Here is an 18,904-nt window from a genome sequence, read left to right as displayed (position 1 = left end):
AGCACTTGCGTGTGCGTGTGTAGAACTTTTAGCGTTAACTTTAGATCTGCTTGATACTAGGCGTTTCTACCTCTCATCTCTACATTGTTTTAACGAACCCAACGCAACGTGGGCATTTCTGGATAAGGCTTTTATTTTCAATCTCGGTTAAGTTCAGTACTTAAGTTACAAAGCTAGCGCCTACGGTAAGGAGCAGAAAGGACACGCAACACAGTTTTAGCGCTCGTATACCATCCCGACCCGGCAGGGTGTTCCTCGTTCGAATGGAGCACTTGGGACGGTGGAGATTCGTTGGCGAAAGATATTAAACTAAGTTTGACTGTAAGTTAACGTTCATTCGAAGGATTGCTTCTTCGCTGCGACATGCGATGCACTAGATGCCACAGGCACTAGGCGTGGAACTAGTGTACGGATGCAGCTTAAGGCAGCATTATGAATCGTGAACAAGAAACCACCTCACCGTTGTGTATTGTATGCTTCCCTTCTACCTCTCCTATCTGTGCATCGGACATTTATATATATATATATGTTTTTAATGGTACTACAAATGCTACTTGCCAACTCAGTAAATAAAAATAAACCGTTTGTCTCTACAAAATCACGCCATCTCCGGTACAGCGCACCATGCATCCGATAACTATTACGCCAGCGTATGGCTTCGTGGCAGAGTTCGTGGCGACGAGTTGAAGCCGGACGTTGACCGTTCCATCGGTTCTGCCGGCCTCCACTTTTCCACCGATTGTCGCCGCCCGTTTTTATATCACAGATTTTAACCAACCATTTACCTGCTGCCCAGAGGTCGCCTGCCTAGAGGGTCGTGGGGCAGTTTTTGTTCTTCGCAATGAACAGACGGTCCGGGTCCAGGCTTAGTTGCTCCAGTGCGTTGTAGATCTTTTTCCTAATTTCGGTCGAATAGTCACGCTCGCGCCCCAGCAACCAGATTTGATCTGCAAACGGGTGGAGCATCGGTATCCGGTAAATGGTGGATACAATCGTGCGCTGACGCTGGCTGTTTCTTACCGGCATGGACCGCCACAAAGCTGGTGCACGACCACAGGATGGCGAAATTGTCGTAGTTCGTGTAAAGCACCTGGTACCGGCCAGATCCCGGCAGTAGCCGCGCAATAGCCGTTGGAAGGCGCGACTGAAGCTGCAAAACGGCATGCGGATTATTATTGATAAACGAGCACAACCGCGAAAGCAATATATGGAACCAGTTATGTTTGTCTCTACGCTCAGCGCTTGAGCATGCGAATGGCTGTAACCGCACGTCACGCCACCCCATGCTTCACTTCGTCCACACAGAAACCAGATTACTTAATAGCGCGATTGGGAAGCAGGGAAACCGAACACGATCGCCAAGATCATATGACGAAGCTAATGAAAATTATAATGCCAACAAACGGCCGCGCGTGCCTAACGCGCCCCATTACACTAATGAAAGGCGGCTTCCGTCTAGAAACGCAAAAAAAACCGGCATCCACAAAAACCGAAAGCGTTGCTTTTGGATGTCGATAAAAGCAAGGAAGTTTGTCAGAATCGGCCCCGAAATGGGTCACCCGCGTTGGCCTCGTTGTGGCGATGTTTGGCATTAATTGCGGCCTCTCTCTGTGGCCTGCCAGCAGATTTTGATTAATTCAAGGCAAGGAGCAGGAACCCACATTAAGCGGGCACTGTACCGTAAGTTCTTCTCTCACGATAATCGCTGCGCCAGCATGTACCGGTACCGTTACCCTCTCGGAATTGTTTATAAAATCCGTTTCGATCATTAGATTCCCGCGAGCGATTCGGTTGCTCGTCAGTGGAATGGGCAGTGGGGACGCAGCGGTGATACGTACTTGAACGGCCATAATGGACGATGTTTCACTCTCCGGAATGGCTTCGCCGATGCTCACTGATGGGTTTCCCGTCCTGCGGAAGAAAAAAATAAACCGATCAAAACCCGATGCCCCGAACCAGTTTTGCTGCCCAACCTACCATTGGTTGACGGATTTAATCGAAATTTCTAGCTGACTCCTGCCGGCCGCGTCCCGGAGCGTGGTGTTCTCGAAGGTCAGTGTGGTACAGCCGGACGCCAGTTCGGGAAGATAAAACGACCGCTCCACTTCGTACCATTTGCCCAGAAACTGGAACGGAGATGGGCGGGCCAAGAGTCGGTCGGTTATTAGTGGGTCACACGTTTGGGCGATCTTCGGTTCGGCCCGCCGCTTTCCTTGCCCTCAGACCCTCGGCGTGCCAATGCTTCTGCTGTGGAAGAGCATTGTTACGCCAAGCCACCACCACCACCACGACCACACGGCACGGCCACTTCGTGCAGTGGAAGCATAATCGGCCGATGGGTGCCGCAGAAGGAGCTGCTACACACGGCTGCAGAGCCCGCATGCGATGCGATGCGATGCAACCGCCAACGGGGCAACGGATTTTACGGATCATTACGTAAGTTTGGCACGTCAGTCGATTTGAAAGCGCACGACCATGGAGAACCGATCGGGCAGGCGGAAGAGGTGGCCCGCCTATTCGAAATGCAATTCCATGTGTGCCCTGTGCCGCCGCTCACCGGGATCCCCGAGCGGCCCCAGGAGTTGTCCACTTCAAAGCCCCACCACGAGCTGCTGTTTGCGCGCCCATTTATCACCTGTTTAATTTCATGGGTCAGCTGTCCAGGTCCGGGTCCGGACGGCAGGCATCGGCAGGGGGAAACTCCCGGCGGGAGCGAGTGCGAGCGAAAGTGCGCGAAAAAATGGTTGGGAATCCGTGAGTCGCGACGCACGTCGGTGGGCCGGCTCGATCATTAGGCAACCACACCAAAACATGTTCACGATCATCACGACGACGGCGTTCGATATGTATTGCCACCACTAAGCACGGAGCAGCACTTCTATAGTGAATTCCGAACCACTTCCAGCGATTGCGGCACCGCGCTGTGTATTGCGCTGCGTTCGATGAAGAAGAAAGGTCAGCACCTGCGCGGTGGGCGCGAACTGGGTTAGAAAGCTCGAAAGGCCCACCGCGCGCCGCCAACCAGACGCCTGGACCGGACCAGGCCAGACAATTGGCTGTTCCACCCCGTAACCCTGAACTATCGGCAGCGGCTCTTACACAGCTCTGGGCCCCCGGACGGGCGGCCCCGCTGTGCTTGTTGTGCCTTTCAGCTTGTGGCCCGGGTCTTGTGGACTGCGCAAGGTGTTGGCGCGCGCCCGCCGTTGTTGTTTAGCCGCGCGCGCCAACCTTCCGCTGGGAAAGTTCTACGCCCACCCCTTAGTTGTCTTACCTTTGTCATGTTAAACTTTGGCATTGACGGGTAATTGGGACACTTGCCAAAGCCCGACGCTAGCGCGGGGCTCAACCGCACCGTAAGCCACAGGGTGATGAAAACGGCCCACAGTAGCCGCCACTCCGCCAGCTGGTGAGGCATTCTTTTCGACACTTCGACAACGCCTTACAAAAGCACCCGCTCAGTTGCGGAAGGTCCTGTCGCTGAAACAAACCGCCCCGTGACGAAGACGTCCTTCCCTGGCCTTTAGACCTTGATCCGGGTGGTTCAAAGTCTGGCGTTCACTGGCTGGGTGTGCTTTATTTTTAGCTGCCACCCGTTGCGGTGCTGCTGCCCTTTTCACTTATCACACTGCGCGGTCAACAGTTTCAGTGATCACCGCTAATGTAAGCTAACGACGGCGGAGCGGTGATCGCGACGCGTTGTTATGTAGCGCGCGCACAGAATGCTTGGGTTGGGGCCGGAGCGGAGCAAATGGCTGGCTGGCTGCGGTTGGCAAAAAGTTGTCGTTCAAGGCGTCAGTCCTTCCTTCTCGCCGGCCGTTGGAGCCGGTTTTGAGCAATTGTTTACGGCAACACCAGGCAGAGTGGCCAATTTCATGGGCACCCTCTACTCGGCTCAGCTCAGCGCACGGGTGCTGGAGGTTGTCTCGGAATGACAAGTAGCGGTGTCCCCGAGCAATCCGGGTCGTTCGTCGGTGGTGCTGGTGGTGGTTGTGACTCGATCAGCGATCGCACTGCAACCTGTTGCGCGATCGAGCAAGGTAGTGGAAGGCCACAACAAACAACGGTGCAACCACTGGAACCGACTGGAACTACGAGTGTGCGCGCACATCCAATTCCGATTACGCTCCGAACGCAACTGGCGGCCGCCTACGATGGCGATCGAGTCGAGTGCGTTTTTGCTCGCGGCTCGCGGCTCGGAATTTTCTCCGAAGAGACCGGCACCACACAAATATGTGGTTGTGGTTGCGTGTTGTTATTGTAGTTGGCGGCAGGAAACGCGACGATCCGCGATCGGCTCGCCGACGGTGCGGTGGTTTCCGTAGTAACGAAAACCCGAACCCGCCGTGCAGCAGCTCTGTAGAGGGGGGGGAAAAAGAAGAAATGCATCGCCTGCGGCCAACACGTACCATTCGATTTTGTTTTGATTCGGTTTGGTGAGGCTGCCCGCGGTTCGTGCCCATTTCTCCGCGGGCTACCGGTTCACCTTCCCAGAGAGTTAACAACACAGCGACCGATGATGATACACGATCATCACGAAGATCAGTGCGCAACGACAAGCGATCGAATTATGTTCGGTTCATTTGAAGGAGCACACGGATCGATGCTGGTCAAAATTAACAAAACGTCAATAATAGCATTTTTGTAAAGTAATAGATGGGTCATTTACAGTCAATCTAGCAGCTTAAACATTTATTATCCGTTAGATATCCGCCGATTTACGCCAGTCTACCAGTTGGCGCTACCGTGATCGTCGTGGTCTGGTAAACACGGCACCAATTAGGGCCAAATTTTGTAACATTTTTGTGTGTTATAACACACGTTTAATAACTCAACAATCGCTTCGAAAGGTGTGTAGGGATAAGCATTTAAAAAATGTGTTTGTGAAGTTTATCATACTGATCCTGCAGTGGAAAACGGTGAAATTGCAGCGAAACTCGAATTTAAGCTAGGGCATTTGAAGTAGTTTTAGGGTGTTTGTTTTTGTATTTTATTGTTAAAGCTGATAAATAACCCTAGATTATGACACTAACTTGATGAGCGATGCGCGAACTACAACTAAACCTAGCGCCATGCGAATGAGAAGACTTGAGCCTTAAATTTTCCACTCCAGAACCACAAAAACGGAAAGGAGCTGGCTGAAAAAAACCACCACGCAGAAGTGAAAGACATCAGAAGACGCTACCGTTTCCTACAGATTCATTTATTATACATATACGTGTGTTTATTGTATGAAATGAGTTTTCCACTGTTGGTTATTTGTAACATTTTGCTAGGAAATGAGACAATAGCAAAATCGGTTTCCATCGTACTTTTGTATAAAAAACGGTTCGCGCTAGAGATTAGTGTGCACTTCCACCTTCCACCGTTCGCACCGTTATTGCAGTTTTAAGCTAAGTAACGACGAAACGCTGGCCACACGAAAGTGGGTCACGAAATTTTGAGCACTTGCGCTGAACTTGCGTTCATGCGCGGCGGATTACAACGAATCAACTGATCAACAAACTTATCGGTACTCGATACATAAATATTGCCCTTTTTTATATCGTGTTTGCATTGTACTGTGTTGTTCGGATGGTAGGTTTTGTTTTTTCGCTTGTTTTGTTCAATGTTTTTAATTCTGGCGTCTAATGTATTTACCGGTAGGTGGTTGAGATTCCGTAGCCCCCCCCGCGCGTTCAAAAACTTGCAAGTTGTAAAAGTATTGGTCTGCCATTCGTTTTTGTACCGCACCGTTGTCTCTTCCGTATGGCGTATTAATTGTAAAACGAACAAACATAACGACGAAACAAATAACAGTGTTCGGTTTCCGCAAAACAGTGAACGGAGCCGAGTGAATTTGACGAGATTTTGAAGGACTTTATGAACTACATAAATATGATTCAAATGTCTGATTACATCGCTCGCTACACTAGGTTTTCGCTATATATTTTCGGGGTTTATTTTAATGCAATGTAGCTATCCCTTTTGGCGTGGCTTCCTGCCACGAGCCGTGCCGCGTTCTGTGTAAAGAGAAGGTGTTGAAAAAACTTGGTGGGTTTTCCTTTCTTCACGCGCGCACACGCATCTCGCAAAAAAAGCACGTGTCACAGTTTTCGCGCCGGTTAGCCACACGCGATACCGCACCGCTCTCCAGCATCAGTTCTGCTGTTGATACTTGTTTTTCCATTTGGACACATCGTTACGTTGAACATTCAGTTTGATTTCGTTTTCGCCTTTATATAGTTTATACTTTAGATTGAACACACATCTTGTTTTTTTTTTCTTTAATATATGTATATGTTGGTTTTGTAAATTGCCACTTCCATTGCGCCTTGTATCGGTTCAAAACAATTTGTGGTTCAGTTTGGCGCCCTCCTTCAGTCGCCCACAGAGATTGGCATTAAAACGGTTTAGGTTTTTAGATGTTGAGCAAAATAGTTTAGCTATTTACTGAAATCCCGATGGTTCGATTGATTGGAAGTAGAACAGTTAAAGTCAATTCCGTTTCATTAAATGAGCAAATGTTCACATCACGGTGGAGTAAAGCAAAAGTGTTCCAACACACCCGGCGCATCCTTCGCACCGTGTGGACAACGCTGTCTGTTCCTGTTCCTGTGTTGCACTAGCACTTTCCTCTGCAGGGTTTGGATTGGATTCGTTTGATTTATTTAGCTTACTCACTAACTTTTTTCTAAATGATTTCTGTATGTACTTTATGCGTTTATCTTTCGCTATGACTATTCGTCTACTTACGAATAGCTCCACTTATCGGCTGGCGCGTTATGAGTCGAAGAAATTGTATCATATAATCGGTTAAATGTGTGTGTTTTTTTATTCGCTCGATTCGATGCTTGTTTAGCGGTTTTCATCCACGAAATAGCTCAATGCGACGCCGGTTAGCGAAGATTGGTTGAATTATGATTTTTGTTTAAGAGCTGCTACTACTATTTAATCGTTTATACTTTGGATGTTCAAGGGGGAGCAGGTTGAAGAGAGTGCAACCTTTTAGCGTTGTCTCCGTTCCAGAAAATTGATGCTCAAAAGTAAACTCTATCTAGATGGTGCGTTCGTGCGCGAAAATCAATGTCCCATCATGTGTGTGTCAATAAATAGCATTGCTCAGACATCCCTTTTTCACATATGTTTTCGGTTTTGCTTGCCATTCATCTTCAAACAACATCAACGTACAAAAACTAGAGCAAGCGGGAACGGAATAGGGTGGCACGCTTCATGTTGCGCCCTGTAGTAGTAGTACGGTAGAGGAATGATTGCTTAAAATGCTCACACACAACGTCCGGTGGTGCCCGGAATTTAATGAGTGTTCACTAACTCTCGTTTGATAAATAAAAAAGCATTTGTGGGGCATCCCAAAGTTCTTCGCAGTTCGCTTAAATTACGTGTCGCCAATCGGCATTCATTCGTCGGCATCAATACCTTATCTACTGCGCTTCGTATTCCTCCCGTGGTTTGTGGCCCATAAAATAAGCCAGCTTCCGGCGTTTCGCACCGGAATCCAGTGTATGCATTTAGTTCATGGATTTATCAAAATTGCTTATTTAGATGCGCTCGGTGACGTAGACCTTGCAGTTGGCCGGCGAGTTCGAACGTCGCACGGCGAACGGAATGATGATGCCCAGGCCCGTCAGAATCACGCCGATCGAGTTCATGATGATCCCTTCCTCGATGGTTTCCTTGTAGTTTTCTCTGTAAAAAAAGGGATAAACGTTGGTTGGTTTCGGCATGTCCGGCACGTGTCACTTGTGACGCTGGTTTGACTTACCCAAGCTCAAAGTGGGCCTTCTGGGTCAATCCGGTAACGGCGGTGGCGATGGCAAGCATAAACGTGACCACACCGAAGCTGGCGTGGATGGGAACCATTGTGGAACGGAACTTGTAGGTTGCGTTCTCACAGCACAACAGGATGAGGAAGCTGCAGGGAAAGACAAACAACGTTAAACTACATCTGGCTACTCCGAATCCTGCTCGGCAACGCACCTGAAGAATCCCAAGACAAACTGGAGCGCAAAAAGTCCCATCGTGATCATGCCGAGCCAAGAGTGAAGCGAGTAAAAGTTCGGAATCTGCTGCTGATTGTGCGAGTCCCAGACGGCCATGAAGCCGATCACTATGCACGGTATGGAGCAGGCGTGGAAGAAGGTGTGGCACAGCTTGACGATCAAGTGCGAGCAGCATCGGCAAATCCGGTACAGTATGATGGCTGCAAAGAGGAAGTGGCATTAGTGGCGATTAGTGCCGTAGTGCCCCGGGGACCGTCCTTCAAGCCGCGATTACGTACAAAATCCGGACAGCGTGATGTAACCGCCGATCATCAGCACGGGATGGAGGTTAAATTGCAGCTTGGGGTCGTCCATGTTGAAGCCCTTGCGATAGTAGATCGTCCAGAAGATGGTCAGCACCGAGGCGGCAATGAGCAGGATCGAGGAAACGACGACGACCAGGATGTACTCGAACCAGGCCCCGCAGTTCCAGACGCGATCATCATCGTCGTCGTACCTCCTGCGCCAGTAATGAAAGAAGAAGTTAAGTAGTAACTCATGATTACTAATTCAGTTGCACTTTGGGTCGCGATTAGTGCTGCAAATGAAATTATGATCTGCCACGGGGGAAGACCTTTGTTCCACGAGACCCATGCGACCCTGTTATACCCGCATAGCGTGCGTCGCAACGAGAAGATCCTCTCAAATTGCAACTCCCAGCGGGCTCTATTCCAGGGAAAGCAATGAAGAAATTGACATCCTGCTGCCTACTGCTGCTGTCGTCGGCCGAGTGACTCAGGGTCCACCATCATCAGCGTGGACTCTCAAACTCGGACGTGTGTATGCGCTACGCCCGGAGGTCAATTTAGTTAATTGGCTTTAAAGTCCGGCTGCTCATTTAACGAGACCCAATACGCTGGGCAAGTGGGTGGACAGAAACAGCGCGCCATCGTGCGCGGTTGTCCGGCCGGAGCATGTGTACCGAGTGTGGCCAGTCGTCAAATCGTCAGCAAAGTCAAACATCATTACCATCGCTAACAAATTCAGAGCTGTTCGGTCGACACTCCGAACCAAGGCATTACATTACCGAGGCGGCCGCGGCCGCGCTGCCATAAATATATGCCGTCAGCGAAATCATTCATGTAAATGTGGTGTAAAGCCGGCGCGCGCGCGCGTTCGTCTCGTCCGTCATCAGCGCGAAACGCACCAACGATGAGCCAACCTAGAGGCGCGACCGCGTTGTGGATGATAAAACTACATGATAATTAAAGCAATCAGTCGCGAGGGTGTAGCCGTTTATCTCGCGGGACGTTTTGATCCAGTTTTTGGCCGCTGGGCGGATTCCCTGGAACCCGCGGGACGGACCCCCCGGCCCCGCATGTCTATTGTCTTCCAAGCGATGCGCATTGCGCACTCTTGCGCGTTATGATGACTGTGAGACGCCTCAGAACAAACTCGCTGGCCGTTGCGGTATTTTTACGACATTTTGGCGGTTTTTTGGGTGGTGCTCGCTTTCCCACCCGAATTTGTCTGTTAATTTACACTGTGACCGTGTGGACGACGGACTTCATAGTGGGGTCTTATTTTTCTGCAAGCTACACGTAATAGGTTGGTTGTCGCGGAATTCGTTTCGTGTTTTCTTACCTCAACTTGGCGTTCTTGCATTGGTTACACAATATTTAATAATATTTCTAGTACAAAAACGACCAAAGCTCATCAGTAATGTAAAAAGTTGTGTCATTTTTAGGGAGCTAAAGGTATTCGCTTAAGGTTTCGTTATAAACACCATTTTTGCTCCGATGAAACCATCCGGACCGGATCGCACAAGACCCATTTGAATTTCAAAACGAAATCGACCAGCCCTGCGACCCAGCGACGGCCCAACACGGGAACACAGTTCTTTGGCCTGTGACGGCAACGACATCCGCAGGCTTACGTTGAGCTCCACCGCGCGGCAGGTCCGTTGCGGTTACCCCGGGCGCCTCGAGGCGCACTAAGGGAGAGACGGCAAAGAAAAAAGGCCCAGGCCCACGGAACGGCCCGGTCGGTTACGAGAGTGAAAGTCTGCCGCGTCCCTTCCTGCCGTCGTTCTCTCGCAAGACGGCGGCACACACGCGGTGCCATTCACGATCTCCACGCCGTATGCGCAAGCAATGCGCAATCCGCCCCGGCGCGCAGGGCTCGGTTCGGGTGGAAAATCAAACTTGTTTACAAGAAGCTCCCCACCGGCGGCTCCCGCACCGTTCTCCAGCCTTCCGAGACGCGGTGCATAAATGATGATAGAGCCGTGAAGATCATCGCCGCCGCTGTGCCATTGAAACACGGCGCGGCACGGTGGACCACCAGGCGCGGTGCGGAATGTGGTGCCCAGGTGGCGGCGGTGGCGGCGGGATAAGGAAAGTGGATGAGGTCGTCGTGCACGCTTCGGGTGTATTTCCCTCCCGGCTTTCCCCGGCCAGGCGCAGGCCGGCCACGAGGTGGCAGGTTTATTTTCACTTTCTACTCGTATCAAACTGACCACGGCGCGGCACGGTGCGGCGCTCGATCGATCGGCACGCTAACACCTGGCCAGCAGGCCAGCAGGCCGGCAGGAGAGTTTGAAAATTGACCACCATTAAGACCGCCGCTCGTCCGTTCGATGAACGAACTCTATAGCGCGAGCGCGCGCGCTAAATCGATCGCGGAAATCGCAGAGATGTGTGGTGGCCACTCCGCGCTTCCTTCGTCCGCGCACTCCACACGGCTCGAAAATAGCAACAAAAAGGGAACCGCGCCACATTCACCACATTCGGCCGCGGCCTGGGCCACCAGTTGCTGGGTTTTTAATCGAGAGCTACGTTCGGGCCAGGTATTTGGTACTTCGTTTTTTATCTCCCAGCGCACCAGCGCCATTACAGAGCCAATTACACGTGACCACACGGCCTGACACGGGGTTGCATCTTCCCAGCCCGGCCGGGTCCGACTCTACACTGTGACAATCTTACCCTCCGTTGGTGGTAGAGTTTCGCGGCATTTCGCTGTCGAGCTACACAGCAGAGTAACAACCACACGCAAAAACACTGGCACTTTGTCGTCGTCACCGTCGTCGACGCGATCACCACACGACGTGCGATTCGTTCTTTAATTTCCGCACACAAATCAATCAATCACCGCGACCTACAGCGGAGCAACAATTGGCGGTGGGCACGATATCACATCTATCGGCGAAGTTGCCGAAGTGGACACTAACCGGCGCGTGTAGACACTGCGAAAATCGAAAACAATATCGTACAATAAAATTCCGTGCCACGATCGTGATGCTGTGCAAAGAAACACGCGCGGAGCTCACTGGTGCAGCGTTACGAATGTGATCAGCATCTCTGGCTAACTGAATTCAATCTTCGCCTTCGCGCAACGAACCCGATCCACACACCACCCCACGGGCGGGCGGGCTGTCGGGCGGTTGGTGGAGAAACGGAGTCTCCAAACGCACACCAGCGCGTGAGCACGATCTTCTCGCGATCGTTTTTCCTCGCACACTAGCAGACGAGCACCGCGAACCTATTACTCTCGCGTAGCCACTACGGGGGACGTTCGCCAGTGTAGTTGGAGCCTCCCATTTTCCTGTTGGATCTACTCCACGAACTCGCTCCGTGCTGGTGCTGGAGATGGTCAAGTTTATCATTAAACTCTAATGGTCACTAAATGTGATGCACTTCATTGTCGGCCTTTTCTTGCTCAAATTAGTGGGCTTCTGAAAGGTAGTTCTACCCTTATTTTTATTAAAACATTCCTAATGTCTTTTGTTAAATGTCGTATTGGATACAATGTTCCCCTAAGTTTGGTTGAACAGCGAATCCAAGGCGATTCATCTTGAATGACCTTAACGACCGGCAGGAGAACGCCTTGTTTACCGTCATTATTTCGTAAACGCCTGCACAATTGATAAAAAAGAAGATTCCATTAGGCGCACGAAGAAAGCGCGTAAAGGCCGGAGCACCGGGTCTCGTGATCTCGGTCTACAGGATGTATTCGGTCAGGTTTCGGTCCAATTTATGACGATTGAAAGAAGAATCAATTCACTTGCTGGCGACTTACGGAACTGCCGCCGGGAGGAGGCGTCCGGAGACAGTTTAAGAACAGTTTGGTCAAGCGTCATTTGGAGGCGAATAAAAGGTTCGCTTCAAATCGAGCCTTCTGCGAGTAAATGACTTACTTCTCGTCCGGTGGTGGCGGCATGTCGTGCTGACTCGGGCTTCTCGGTGGCGTTTTTTCGCTTTCCATCATCGCCAGTGGAGCCTCGCACGGTAGGGGGCTCACCGAGGATCCGTCCATTTTGAGCTTTATTTTGGCGGTTTAGTACGTACGTGCGTACAGTGGGGGGACGGTGGGGTTTAGAACGCGGCGCGCAGAAGAACACGATCACACCAAACAGTCCGTATTCCGTGTCCGGGCGGGGGGGTTCGCACTACTGGAGCACACACACACCACGAGGTTGGTTACGATGCCTGGCGAGCGCGAAAATCGGGGTCCAAGTCCGGTAGATCACGCGTGTTGACTGCAAGAAGCAAGTAGAAGAAACAGAAACGGATTCAGATAAACGCGGTGTGTTAGTTTTTCGTAATCTCCTGCGCCGTGCCGCCGCGGTGAGTGATGGCCGTTTGTTTGCGATGGCTGAGTTTCTCTTATCGTCGGCATAAAGACGAGCCTTTCGATTGGCCAACGGCGAATCTCCCGAAGTGTTTCAGGTGCGGTGCTTGTGCGAGAGCATAATTATAGTGCCGATGTGCCGAGAAACCTGGTCAGGGATTTAGGCTTTTAAAAGAAAATTTGAATCTCCGTGGTTCGGTAGTGTAAACTAACGCCCTTGGAAAACGGTGCCTTTGGCCATCTACACATTCACTGCGTGCCGCGTGAGTGCTTTTCCCAGTGCGAGCTTATGAATATTAAATTAAATCCGTTTCGCTGGGTCGTCACATAGCTTCGCGAAGTCTCGGTGCCCGAGACGAGGCACCGTCTTATTGCGCGCCAATCAATAGGGCAGCTTCGCCCGGGAGCCTGCCAACTCCCTGGAGGAGTGGCATCCGGAAAACTATAACTTCTTTGTTTATCTCACGAATCCCGGGACCAGAGGGAGCAGTGACTTCTCGTCGAAACGGCCTGGCCTGGCTCACATGGATAACAAATTCTAGGGTAACAAAATTGCACTGCACCACACTTGTTCGGAAAGCAGTAGTTTGTTGATTCGAATGAATAAAACGCAATCCTGCGAAATCACAACGCTACCTTCACAGCTTCCCAGTGTGCCAAACTGCTGCTCGGTACCTTACTGAGGGCGGAAAAACTGTCCCCCCAAAAAATGGCAGAGATGATAAAAGTGAGCGCGAGTAGTCGGAAGGAGCACGAGCTCTCGGCCACGCACACCACCACGTGGCCTCTCGAGAGCACGCTCCTCGCTCCACAGTTCCTCCTTTGCAAAAAGTGAGAATGCGAGAGAACAGGGCGTGAGAGAATCGGGAAAAGTTCCCGGAAGCTGTGCACCACTTCGGGTGGTGGATGCTGACCGTTGCCTCCGTCGGGTGTTGGTTTATTTATTTTTGTTTAAAATTATTTAACAACAGTTACTGGCCCACGTATCGGCGCAGAACGCAACGGAAACGATATGCAAACGCAACACACACTGACGTGAACCTCTGCACTTGCTGGCCAAGAGGGCTCCCGAAGCACTACGGAGAACAAGTGTTTTGAAAAACTATTTCCATTCGATAGCTAACCCTGCACTCTGCACGCTGTTTACGGTTTCGTAAACCCCTATAGTGTTCCCTCCGAGCTATTCAGCTTTGGAGTACGATGTGCTATCAAGTAGCACTGCGCAAGAGCCACGCAGCAACAGTGCCCGGTTGCTGCTACTTGCGGGCGCGTTGGGCCAAAGCAACAAAAAAAACGGGAACGAATTCAATTATGTACTGGCGGCGGCAACTGTCGATGCGTAGAGACACGCGGACGCCACGATGCTGGGTGGAGGGAGATCCCGAAAACCTTTCCTGTCCGGGCGACGGGCAGTACTTGAGGGCATAAATATATGACGAGGAATACTTGGGTTTAATAATTCAACTACGTTCCCCTCAATAATTGAAGCATCGTTGTGTGCCCCGATAGCCGTCACTTTCTTCGAGGAGCAATCGGAGGAACGTCCACCGTACAGTTCCTTCATATTGGCTTTTTCTTCCGCACGCTGTTTTCAGAGTGTCGCACCGTTTCAAATGTCCCCAACCAGTGCAAATCAGGTTGGGTCCAATTTGTTTTGAAATACCCACTTCTCTCGGAGAATAAACTACGCGCCAAACTACGGTACAGCCTCTTGGGCATTAGGAGAGAACCGCAACGACCAGTTCCCAAGGGAGTGCACCCAATGCACTCTGCTGGGCTGGAAATGCATCACCGGGCGCTGTTTCTAAAACGGAAAGAATATCGGTCAATCGGAGAAATGGTTCGGAGAGAGAGCAAGAAAAGCTCGGATGGCCTCGTATACGATTCATGGTTCCAATGTGTTGGTAATTGCGAGAGCGTCGGAGAGAAATCTGGAGGACTTCGAGTTAACGCCCTTTTCTAGCATCCGCGCGTGAAGAGACGTTTGTTTAGGGATGTTTCAACACGTGTTCCAGCCCAACTACGGTTTAGAACGGTTTGATCTAATCCTCACCGTGCTCGTAACATTATCCTATTATTTGAGAGTTTTAAAACCTTGTTTCTGAATTAAATGCTACGTACAAATTGGATCAACATTTGTGTTTGAACAAGATTAATCTTCTTTATTCACAAGATGTGGTGCAAGGCATTGTCTCTATGGAGAACTGCGTTACAGTTCTATTTCTCTTACACACTAACCCTAAACTTTCCCCAGCTTCTTCGCATTCTTCTTCGTTCCCGGTACCTTTCCTTTGCTGCTCGCCGTCTGTTTGGCAAATTTTCCCGCTTTACCCGCAGTCCCTTTGCCGTTGGCAGTCGAGCTGCCTTGCTTTTGTTTGAGTTTTTTCATCATTTGCTTTAATTTCGACACTTCGGCTGTCTCGCGATCGGCACTACTCGGCGCCGGTTTACCGTTCAGCGCGAACTTCTTCGCCAATTTCTGCCCACTGCTGGACCCGTTCTCCGCAGAGGCCGTCTGATCATCGGTTGGGACGGCTACCCTCGGGACGGTGGCCCCTTCGGTGCTTTTCTCAAACTTTTTCTTCTTCTTCTTGGTAACGTTGGTTGGTTTCTGGAAAACTTTCACCACATGGTTCTTGTCCTCACGCTGAGCTTTCCGTTTGGCGACCACATCCTGGTAGTACCAGTCCCGTTTGTCAATCTTTTTCGGCAACTTCATCTCCTCACTCTCGGCGGCTACCGTCTCCATGTCGGCACCGTTCGACGGCTCGGCCTCAGCGGTGTCGTTTGTCGGAATGGCATCGGAAAATTTGTGCAACTTTGCCACGAAAAACCCGTCCATATTGTGGGTGTGGGGATAGAAGCGCCGCGTCAGTTTCATCGACGGATGATAGCGCTGCGCCCCGAACCTGGTGAGACCTTCGACACCAAAATCTATTCCAGTAGACACAAGGCGTACGTTGCGCATCTTTAGCGCAAAATCGATGACCCACTCGTTCTCCTGTGGCAGAACGGAGCAGGTGGAGTAAACCAAGTAGCCACCGCTGTTCGACTTGGCCGACAAACAATCGATGGCCGACAGGAGCAAACGTCGCTGCAAATTGTAGCACCGCTGCACGTCAATATCCGTTTTTGATGTTTTCACGCTCGGATCCTTCGCAATTACGCCCGATCCGGTGCAGGGTGCGTCGAGCAGCACACGATCGAAGCCTTTCATGGCGTCGCAGAACTTTATACCGTCCATGCACGTCACGATGGCATTCTGTACTCCGAGACGGTGAAAGTTTCCGAGTACCGCGTGCAACCGGTCCTTATTTGAATCGTTAACAATGAGCACACCCGTGTTCTTCATCAATGCCGCTATGTGGGAACTCTTTCCTCCCGGCGCAGCGCACATGTCCAGGATGCGTTCGTTTTCCTCCGGCGCCAACGCCAGCACGGGTAGCATGCTCGATCCGCCCTGCAGCATGTACTGCCCGGCCAGGTACTCCGGCGTTGCCCCTAGCGGAACCTGCGATGTATACACCACCAGCCCATCTTTGGACCACTTTCCTATCGGATCCAAATTGATGCCGCGGTTGATCAAGGCTTGCGCCAAATCGCGACGCCGTGTCTTAAGACTGTTCGTGCGAATCGTAATGGGGCGCTGCAACTCGGAAGCCTCCAAAAACTCCAGCAGCTCGTTCGGAGCGAACAGTTCCATGAGCAAGTTCATAAAGTACTCGTTGTACGAGTAGTAAAGGCACAGGTCCTTTCGCAGCAGATCGATATACTCGCACCGTGAGTGGTCCGGATCGCGATTTGCCGTAAAGTCCGAGAGCACACCGATCACGTCCTTGATTCGCATATTCACGTCCTGCAAATTGCTCGTTTGGGCAACCTCCTCCTCTGTCGGAAACTCAAACCGTTCTCGGTTGGCCGCGGCTTCCTGCATTTCTTGATCAGCCATCTTTTGCTCCAGTGCCATGCGCCGTTTTAGCTTCTTATTTGCCGCCTCTATCGGTAGCATATCCGAATCGTCATCGTCATCGGAATCACCGTCTTCGTCGTCACTTTCATCGTCTTCCTCTTCTTCACTTCCCTCTTCTTCGCTGTCAACTTCCTGGTCATCCTCATCGTCATCGATCTCCTCACTGCCTTCATCAGTGTCCTGCTCATCCGAATCGTCCTCATCCGACTCGGCCTGTTGAAGGAACTTTTTCATCTGACTCTTGGACGGTCGACCAGAACCAGCGCCCTTTTTTGGTTCTTTGTTCTCCATTTCGTCGTCACTGTCGAACAGGTTGCGAACCTTTTTCGAGGCACCATTTTCGGCCGTCTTAGTGGCGGTTACCGTCGGTGATTTGTTCTTCTCGCCCAACTGTTTGTACTTTTGGCGAGTTTTCTCAAGATCAAACAGCTCCGACGGATCCACCGTGCTAGACACAACCGGGTCGGCCCCCCGGTTTGCTGCGGCTTTCGTGTCACTCTTTTGCTTCGCTACTTTCTGTACCAATTGGTTTTTCATTTCGCGTTTCTTGAGCCGTATCTTTTGGTTTCGGGACAACTTTTTGTTATCTTCGTCATCATCTAGAGGGTTGGAAAATAGATTGGGGTATGTTGTTTAAAAGACCGGCAAGGTGCGGGTAAATAAGAATTCCACAGACAGGGTGGGTTACCTTTTATGAACTTGAACACAGGGTCGCCCTGTTTGCGTGCCTTTCTTCCGGGACCTTTCTTGGGTTTCTCAACGTAGTTTCCTTTGCGACCCATTTCGAACAGACACTAAGTTTACGAAGAACAAACGCAAAACTGATCCACTTTCTTTTTCAAACCGACCCGCATTTGCCGTGCCCGCACAACACGAGGTTTGCGGCGTTGTGACAGTTAGACGTCAGGGTTGAATCGAAAGCTCTAACCACGGTAACTACAAGCATGCTTGGCTGCAATGAATCGCAAACTCTGTTACCTTCGTTGTCCTGTTAACATCTACCTAATTTAAAGCGTCGTTTCTATGATGTAATATAGTTTTGCAGTAATTTATGTAATTTTGCTGTAGTTTTGAAACATTTTCCTAAAGAAACCAACATGTGCATACCTTGAGCACGCGTGCGATGACAGCAAAACACCTAAGAAAAACAAATGCTTCCTTTCGTTCATCACCAAATTCTGCTGCAAAAGGATCATTTTGGACAGAATGCCGGTACCTTGCGCGAGCCACTGTGGGCGAAATGCTTTTATGCGTGTAAGTTTGCTTGTGAGAATGTTTTCAATTTGAAATTCCGCTTATGAAATGTGTGTTTTAGAGACCGAAAACGAACGATACACTGTGCAAAGACTGCTTCTTTCTCGCGTTCGAGACGGAAATACACAACACGATCCAGCAGGAGCAGCTGTTCCGATCGGGCGAGAAAGTAGCGATTGCTGCCAGCGGCGGCAAGGATAGTACCGTGTTGGCGCACGTGCTGAACGTGCTGAACCGTCGGTACAATTACGGCCTAAACCTGGTGTTGCTTTCCATCGACGAAGGTATTACCGGATATCGGGATGACAGTCTTAAAACGGTGGCACAGAACCGCGACGACTACGGTATGCCGCTGCGAGTGCTTTCATATCAGGAACTGTACGGTTGGACGATGGATCGGATTGTGGCCGAGATCGGGCGGAGCAACAATTGCACGTTCTGTGGCGTATTTCGACGACAAGCGCTGGATCGGGGCGCTCGGTTGATGGAAGTGGACTGCGTAGCTACCGGGCATAATGCCGACGATATAGCCGAGACGGTAATCATGAACATCTTACGAGGTGACACTGCCCGATTGCGACGCTGCTGTGATGTCAAAACCGGATCGAAGGCGAACGACACTATCCCGCGAGTGAAGCCGCTAAAGTACAGCTACGAAAAAGAAATCGTCATGTACGCGCACTTCAAGAAACTGGTCTACTTTTCCACCGAGTGTGTGTTTGCACCGAACGCGTACCGTGGCCACGCTCGAGCTTTTCTGAAAGATCTCGAGAAGGTACGCCCGTCGGCCATCATGGATATCATCCACGCCGGAGAGCAGCTACGGATGAAGGGAACAGTAAAGAAACCGGTACGGGGTGTCTGTGGGCGATGTGGATTCGTATCCTCGCAGCAACCGTGCAAGGCGTGCGTGTTGCTGGAGGGATTAAATCGAGGATTACCAAAGCTTGGCATTGGCAAAAAATCTAAAGCTGAACGGATGGTGGCCCTACAGGAACAACAATGGCGCGAGAAAGCAAGGCTTGTGAAGAACGATTTCTAGTGCCCAGCCAACAGTTACACACAATTAGTATAG

General features: G+C 50.7%; 4 protein-coding genes across 5 annotated transcripts; 1 reads left to right on the top strand and 3 right to left on the bottom strand.

The window, feature by feature from the left end:
* Nucleotides 1-117: 117 nt before the first annotated feature.
* Nucleotides 118-4,116, bottom strand: LOC128268991 (apolipoprotein D). Its single transcript, XM_053006314.1, has 5 exons — nt 3,272-4,116; nt 1,978-2,126; nt 1,839-1,911; nt 1,021-1,150; nt 118-947 (listed from the first exon to the last, which is right to left on the bottom strand). The coding sequence occupies exons 1-5, from the start codon at nt 3,413-3,415 to the stop codon at nt 808-810; spliced, it is 636 nt and encodes a 211-aa protein (XP_052862274.1). The 5' UTR covers nt 3,416-4,116; the 3' UTR covers nt 118-807.
* Nucleotides 4,117-5,185: 1,069 nt separating this feature from the next.
* LOC128268273 (plasma membrane ascorbate-dependent reductase CYBRD1) lies at nt 5,186-12,290 on the bottom strand. Of its 2 annotated transcripts, none has more exons than XM_053005322.1 (5): nt 12,172-12,290; nt 8,276-8,496; nt 7,975-8,197; nt 7,760-7,909; nt 5,186-7,683 (listed from the first exon to the last, which is right to left on the bottom strand). In XM_053005322.1, the coding sequence occupies exons 1-5, from the start codon at nt 12,288-12,290 to the stop codon at nt 7,536-7,538; spliced, it is 861 nt and encodes a 286-aa protein (XP_052861282.1). In that variant the 3' UTR covers nt 5,186-7,535. The 2 variants fall into 2 exon arrangements, with proteins under 2 accessions (XP_052861282.1, XP_052861283.1); XM_053005323.1 differs by lacking the exon at nt 12,172-12,290 and adding an exon at nt 10,961-11,319.
* A 2,472-nt stretch (nt 12,291-14,762) lies between these two features.
* Nucleotides 14,763-17,417, bottom strand: LOC128268272 (uncharacterized). The gene is made up of 2 exons (XM_053005321.1): nt 17,264-17,417; nt 14,763-17,174 (listed from the first exon to the last, which is right to left on the bottom strand). Exons 1-2 carry the CDS (start codon nt 17,355-17,357, stop codon nt 14,845-14,847), a joined length of 2,424 nt encoding a protein of 807 aa, XP_052861281.1. The 5' UTR covers nt 17,358-17,417; the 3' UTR covers nt 14,763-14,844.
* Nucleotides 17,418-17,709: 292 nt separating this feature from the next.
* Nucleotides 17,710-18,901, top strand: LOC128268897 (cytoplasmic tRNA 2-thiolation protein 1). Its single transcript, XM_053006194.1, has 2 exons — nt 17,710-17,829; nt 17,891-18,901. Exons 1-2 carry the CDS (start codon nt 17,782-17,784, stop codon nt 18,869-18,871), a joined length of 1,029 nt encoding a protein of 342 aa, XP_052862154.1. The 5' UTR covers nt 17,710-17,781; the 3' UTR covers nt 18,872-18,901.
* Nucleotides 18,902-18,904: the final 3 nt, after the last annotated feature.

This window comes from Anopheles cruzii, chromosome 2 (assembly GCF_943734635.1).
Source record: "Anopheles cruzii chromosome 2, idAnoCruzAS_RS32_06, whole genome shotgun sequence".
NCBI lineage: Eukaryota > Metazoa > Arthropoda > Insecta > Diptera > Culicidae > Anopheles > Anopheles cruzii.
This window is presented reverse-complemented; position numbering and strand designations above follow the sequence as displayed.

Bases quoted from the DNA above. Each gene is read 5' to 3' on its own strand.
- LOC128268991 (XM_053006314.1), bottom strand. From the start codon at position 3,415: ATGCCTCACCAGCTGGCGGAGTGGCGGCTACTGTGGGCCGTTTTCATC. The intron at 1,912-1,977 runs GTAGGTTGGGCA...TTTCTTCCGCAG, and splicing joins ATTAAATCCGTCAACCAATG to GACGGGAAACCCATCAGTGA. The intron at 948-1,020 runs GTAAGAAACAGC...ACCCGTTTGCAG, and splicing joins CTTTGTGGCGGTCCATGCCG to ATCAAATCTGGTTGCTGGGG.
- LOC128268273 (XM_053005322.1), bottom strand. From the start codon at position 12,290: ATGGACGGATCCTCGGTGAGCCCCCTACCGTGCGAGGCTCCACTGGCG. The intron at 8,198-8,275 runs GTACGTAATCGC...TCCTCTTTGCAG, and splicing joins CATCACGCTGTCCGGATTTT to CCATCATACTGTACCGGATT. The intron at 7,910-7,974 runs GTGCGTTGCCGA...CTTTCCCTGCAG, and splicing joins TTTGTCTTGGGATTCTTCAG to CTTCCTCATCCTGTTGTGCT.
- LOC128268272 (XM_053005321.1), bottom strand. From the start codon at position 17,357: ATGGGTCGCAAAGGAAACTACGTTGAGAAACCCAAGAAAGGTCCCGGA. The intron at 17,175-17,263 runs GTAACCCACCCT...CCAACCCTCTAG, and splicing joins TGTGTTCAAGTTCATAAAAG to ATGATGACGAAGATAACAAA.
- LOC128268897 (XM_053006194.1), top strand. From the start codon at position 17,782: ATGCCGGTACCTTGCGCGAGCCACTGTGGGCGAAATGCTTTTATGCGT. The intron at 17,830-17,890 runs GTAAGTTTGCTT...TGTGTGTTTTAG, and splicing joins GGCGAAATGCTTTTATGCGT to AGACCGAAAACGAACGATAC.